We start from the raw sequence: 5,689 nt of genomic DNA on the forward strand, positions 1-5,689 counted from the left end.
CCCAGGACCACGGTTGACCAAAATAGCAGAAAGCAAAACCGTGGATAAGGGGGGACTACTCGTATTTTAAATCTGCAAGGTTGGTTGAATACGCGGAAGCGGAACCCACAGATACAAAGGGTCAGCTGTGCTTCTTAAATACGAGCTGTTTATGGGTAAACAGAGCTGACGAGAATGCAAAGAAAACTTTTAGGGAAAGGGAGCATCTGGCAGTTAACTGGTGCCTACCCTGTTAGTAAAGTTCTGTGAGAATAGGAAAGATGAAAAAATTCCTCTCTCAATTTATGCCACTAACTTATAAAACAAGGCGTGTGACTTAGTTGGCCTTTCGTGTCTTTTCAGCTAGGTTTGCCTTCCCCTTCAGTTGCTGAAACATGCATCTAGTGAAACCAGATACCGTGCTGGCTCTCTGGAAGCCAGGAGTTGCCCTGTCACAGCCTTTCCACTTTCCCTCTTCCTGGAATTCTCCCACCCAAGACTTATCCCTCCCTGAGCCCTTCCTGACCTGCTCGCCGTGCTGACTGCTCCTGGGTCCCCAGTGCCCTGACTCTTGAGCAGTCCAAGCCCCACAGTGCTCTTACTTGTTGACGTACGTGTCATCTACCAGCCCAATGGGCTTGGCATTCTTGGCGTTAACTCCCAAGACCCAACCACAGACTCTGACCCACAACAGACATTTAATCAATGTTATATTAAGTGACAAATGAATGACTACAGTAACTGAGCAGGAAGACCTATCAAGCACCTAGAAGGACAAAGTCCTATTTTTAATAATCTGAAGCAAGACTAATCTACTAAGAATGACAATTTGAACAGCCTCCAAATCAAAGATTCTTACCAGCAAGGGTTACCGGTATAGGATGACAATCAGGTTGTAAATCTCACTCTCCTGATAAGTGGTAACAAATACACTCTAAAATGTTTGCAGACACCTGGGGACAAGCTTGATAAACCACAGGGTCCCCATGACCCTGGGTCCCAGATCTTTAAAGAATCAAAAGAAGGGTACAGAAGAGAGTCTTTCAGAGCCAAGAGTGTGGTCAAATGTCAACGTGTTTTCCTGTCTCCTATGTTTCTGCCTAATTTGACATCTAGCCACTGCTGGCTTATTTGTTTCCTCTTTCTAGTCTTTAGAACATTCCCAATTTAAGCTGTCCCAATAAATAGGAGTTAGGTTTTTTTTCTTTCCAGTGAGACTATGAACCATGGAAATTTAGTGAATGGACTTCAAAAATAACAAATTATCAGTAAATATGAGGTAAATAGCACAATGTTCTCTTTCTGACTACCATGGTTTGGCCCAGTAACCCAGAGACTCCATATACTGCCCTAGGAAACTGAAGACTAGAACCAGATTAACGTGGTCCTTTCACTTCTGAGGGGTGAGGTACCATTGCACATGCCTGAAAGTTTTTCCTAGTTTTACCATACTATAAAGATACAATACATGTTAAGTTTCCCAGAAAAACAGAAAAAATCTAGTGTTCCAGCAGAAGCTACTGGCTTGTGCACAAGCAAACATAGCCACCAGCCGATGCTTAGTAGTATACTTACTGATCATGTCTAGTGTCAGGAATGTTTCTGTCCATTCGCAGCTTATCACTTTCTACCTGGTTGAACTTGTTCCGGGCGTAGGGGTCCTGCCCAGATCGGACCATCGTTACTCCAACATAAGCTTCCTGGTTAAAGTCCTGCCACCGAACTTTTCCTAAAGAAAGAAAAGCAGATGTTGTGGAACAAACAGGAAAATAACACTAATATTTCTCAGTACAGAGACTGCAATAATAAAGTACTACCCGAGAAAGAGTGTCTAAGGCTTCTTCTTATAGTAATTTTAGTCAATAAACTAGCTTAAATTATTATGTCTGAGAGTAGAAAACTAAATGCTTACAGTTTGCAACTTGAAAATTAAAAAGGTCTTGGAGCTCAAATATCTGTCCAATAAATGAAATTCTCTGCCAGCCAAAGTATTCATAATTATGGCACCATTCACAGTTTGTAATACATGAGCTATTATTTGCTTTGCCCCACCTTTCCAGGGATTATGGTAGGGTCAAAGCATCTCAAGTATGGTGAAAAAGATGATATATAAATTAAACACTAGGTACACCATCACGTAAGAAAATATTAGGTAACGTAAAAATAAATGTTAGTATATGAATAACAGTTGTTCGAACAGAACAAGGGGATACTGTGCGGTTTAAAGTCAAGAAAGGTGTGCGTTAGGGATGCATCGTTTCACCACACTTATTCAATCTCTGAGCAAATAATCACAGAAGTGGGACTATATGAAAAAGGAGGCGGCATTGGGATTGGAGGAAGAGTCATTAACAAACCACGATATGCAGATGACACAACCTTGCTTTCTGAAAGTGAAGAGGACTTGAAGCACTTACTGATGAATATTAAAGACCACAGCCTTCAGTATGGATTACACCTCAATATAAAGAAAAAAATCCTCAAAACTGGACCAATAAACAACATCATGATAAATGGAGAAAAGATCGAAGTTGTCAAGGATTCATCTTACTTGGATCCACAATCAACTCCCATGGAAGCAGCAGTCAAGAAATCAAATGAGGCATTGCATTGGGCAAATCTGCTGCAAAAGACCTCTTTAAAGTGTTGAAAAACAAAGATGTCACTTTAAGGACTCAGGTGCGCCTGACTCAAGCCATAGTGTTCCTAATTACCTCATATGCATGTGAAAGCTGGACAATGAATAAGGAAGACCAAAGAAGAATTGATGCCTTTGAATTATGGTGTTGAGGAAGAATATTGAATATACCATGGAAAGCCAGAAGAATGAACAAATCTGTCTTGGAAGAAGGACAGCCAGAACGCTCATTAGAAGCAAGGATGGCAAAACTTTGTCTCACATACGTTGGACATGTTATCAGGAGGGACCAGTCCCTGGAGAAGGACATCATGCTTAGTAAAGCAGAGGGTCAGTGAAAAAGAGGAAGACCCTCAACAAGATGAACTGACACAGTGGCTGCAACAATGGGCTCAAGCGTAACGAGGATTGTGAAGATGGCGCAGGAGCGGGCAGTGTTTCGTTCTGTTGTACATAGGGTTGCTTTGAGTCAGAACTGACTTGATGGCACCTAACAACGACAATATGAATAACACCCCTAAAGAACAGGATATCAAAACAATCCTCCAGGGAGACTTCCTCAGGGAAACTTCTGGAAGCTGTTACCACGTCTGATCCCACGAGGGGGAGACTGAAAGACTGTATAGGTCTCAGAGGTGCCTGGCACGCCCAGCACGTCACTGCCATACCCTGGAACACAAGCTCCTCACCCCTTCTCCTCCCAGATGGAGAAGAAGCCAGGCCCTGTCACTGAACCCACTTCTCAGATTAGCAGTTGCCACTTTCGAATGTCAAGAGCACAACACTCCAAGAACACCACATTGCACTGAGAAGTCTGCAAGTGGGGAGCTGGGGTGGGGCACTGTCAGTAGTTGGAATGGAACCAGAGGAGAGCCCAGATCAGCCTGGGCAAGCCTGGTGTAAGGACTGAATAGCCAGAGAAATGAGTGAAGGCATCAGTCCTTGTGAACGGGAGGGAAAAAAGGCAAGACAACTTAGTGTCAACCCCGGGTTTAAATCACTATTTGCCACTTGCTATCTATTATCTGGGGTAAGTTATCCATTCTCTGAAATTGTTTCCTTAAAAGAAAAGTAAAAAGGTTTTTCATGAGGATTAAACTCATTATGCAACAAGTATCTAGTGAGCACCTACTATGTGCCAGACACTGTTCTGCGTGTACAGCAGAGAACAAAGTGCCTTCAAAACAGAAAAGAAAACAACAGTAGCAACCCTGCTCTTGGGAAGCTTATACAATTTCAAGAGGTCAGGAGTGTTATGAAGAAACATGAAGCTGTAGGGGGAAGGGAATCCCAGGACACCTTCTCCTATGGGGGGTCTGTTATGACTCCTCTAGCAGTGACTGACAAAGGCAGGGTGGGAGCCATGCAGCTCTCTGGGAAGAGTGTCCAGGCAGGGGAACTGCAATGCAAAGGCCCGGAGGTGGGAGTGAGCTCAGCCTGTTGAGAAGCAGCCAGGAGGCCGTTTGACTATGAAGAGTGTGGGAGGTGTTGAGCACTGAAAGCCCAGGCCAGAGAGGTGAGGCAGGGCTGTGACAGCCACACAAGTCAGACAGCCTTGCAGAGGCAGCCGCTCTTCTGCAGCAGGCGAAACCTTGGAGGTTTTAGTTAGGTCAACAATGTGGTCATAACAATAGCATGTGTATTTGTATTCCTACCTATGTGCTTTCCCAACACGAATTCCTCAGCACATCATCAAAAGAATGTCATTTTTCTTTCTCTACTTCAGAGGTGAGGAAACAGATTCCATTACACAGGACTTGTTCAAGGCTGTACAGTAAATTTTCTATATAAAAGCTCACCCGCTTCTTGTTGCAATGGTCCTGCAAGGTCAAAACCCCCATCTTAGCACAGCTGGTTGCCGTGGAAATGATGCTTGGGTCACAGAGGTCCAGCCTCTCAAATGGAAAATGAGTTCCAAAGCCCACGCACTTCCTGGCTTCAGCAACGCTGCCACTCCCCCAACATAAGTCTGGCGATGGAGCTGACACACGTTAGCATTTTCTCCCACCTAAAATGAGATGTTTCCAAAACATATTTTTGGAAACATGTTTTCCATGCAAAGACAACCCTAAAAATACTTACTGGTCCTCTCCCTATCTTCCTATCGTCACTCTCATAAATTCACAGGAACAGAGAACAAAAAACCACTCCACTGTGCTATGGAGCATTCAGCCCCTACTTGTCACTACACTCAGATTCTCCTCTCACACAGTCACACAAAACAGGCTTTCAAGCCTCTGCTAAGGTCTGTACCAGCAGCACCTCCTATAGAATTCAAATGAGCTGGCTTCAACACATGTGTTTTATGACCCGAATACTATTCACTGCCATGTACCAACTGGGAACCCTGAACAACAAAGCCAGGAGTGATAGTGGAGCCCTACGCACAGCTACAGAAAAGATCCTCACCCCAGAGATGCCCCATCTATAATTCTGTGAACACCAGAGTACCTGTCTGGTATCTCATACTTATCTGAGAGCCCACACCACATTCTAGCCAAGCCCTCAGGCTCCCTCACACAGATCCTTGCTCCCTTGCCCTATAAACGCAGGCATACATGCAGCCAGTCCAAATCCCCCCATCCTTTAAGGCTCCAACCTCCAAGAAGCACCTGCCCCAAGCTCACCAGGGTCTCCCCCGCTGGGCTGGCGGCCCTCAGGTGCTACCCCCCGATCTCCTGGTACACATCTCCCCTTCCCAACTATATTATGGGCTCCTTATACCCATGAACCAAGCCTTACGTTTGCTGCTTTTCTCGTCCACAGGACCCAAGCCACCTGAGCACATCACACACATCCCTTGTACCTGGCTGACCACTGACTGTCCCTCACAGGTCTGAGGAGCCTGAGGCTGGTCACAAAGCACCCCAAATTCTGCACACTCCTCTGTGTATTCCCTCCTACAGATAATAAACCATGCTGCCCATACCTCTGCATTGCTTGGTCCATTTAAAAACCAAAAAAAACCAAACCTGTTGCCATCGAGTCGATTCGGACTCATAGCAACCCTATATATTGGTCCATTTAGACTCAGAATTTCTTCCGTCATCTACTTCCAGCTCCAGAGGTTCC

General features: G+C 44.8%; 1 protein-coding gene across 3 annotated transcripts in view; it reads right to left on the reverse strand.

Moving 5' to 3' along the window:
• Nucleotides 1–5,689, reverse strand: part of GALNT2 (polypeptide N-acetylgalactosaminyltransferase 2) — a 235,024-nt gene that overhangs the window by 95,033 nt on the left and 134,302 nt on the right. For 2 of the 3 annotated variants that reach the window (XM_023728038.1, XM_023728039.1), the window contains exon 3: nt 1,555–1,708. In XM_023728038.1, coding sequence (XP_023583806.1) covers nt 1,555–1,708 — 154 coding nt within the window. Of the gene's footprint in view, nt 1–1,554; nt 1,709–4,416; nt 5,166–5,689 lie in introns of those variants that run through there. The other variant, XM_023728040.1, reaches the window with a different exon arrangement.

The sequence above is a fragment of the Trichechus manatus genome, unplaced genomic scaffold, assembly GCF_000243295.1.
Source record: "Trichechus manatus latirostris isolate Lorelei unplaced genomic scaffold, TriManLat1.0 scaffold00021, whole genome shotgun sequence".
In the NCBI taxonomy this organism is placed as follows: Eukaryota; Metazoa; Chordata; class Mammalia; order Sirenia; family Trichechidae; genus Trichechus; species Trichechus manatus.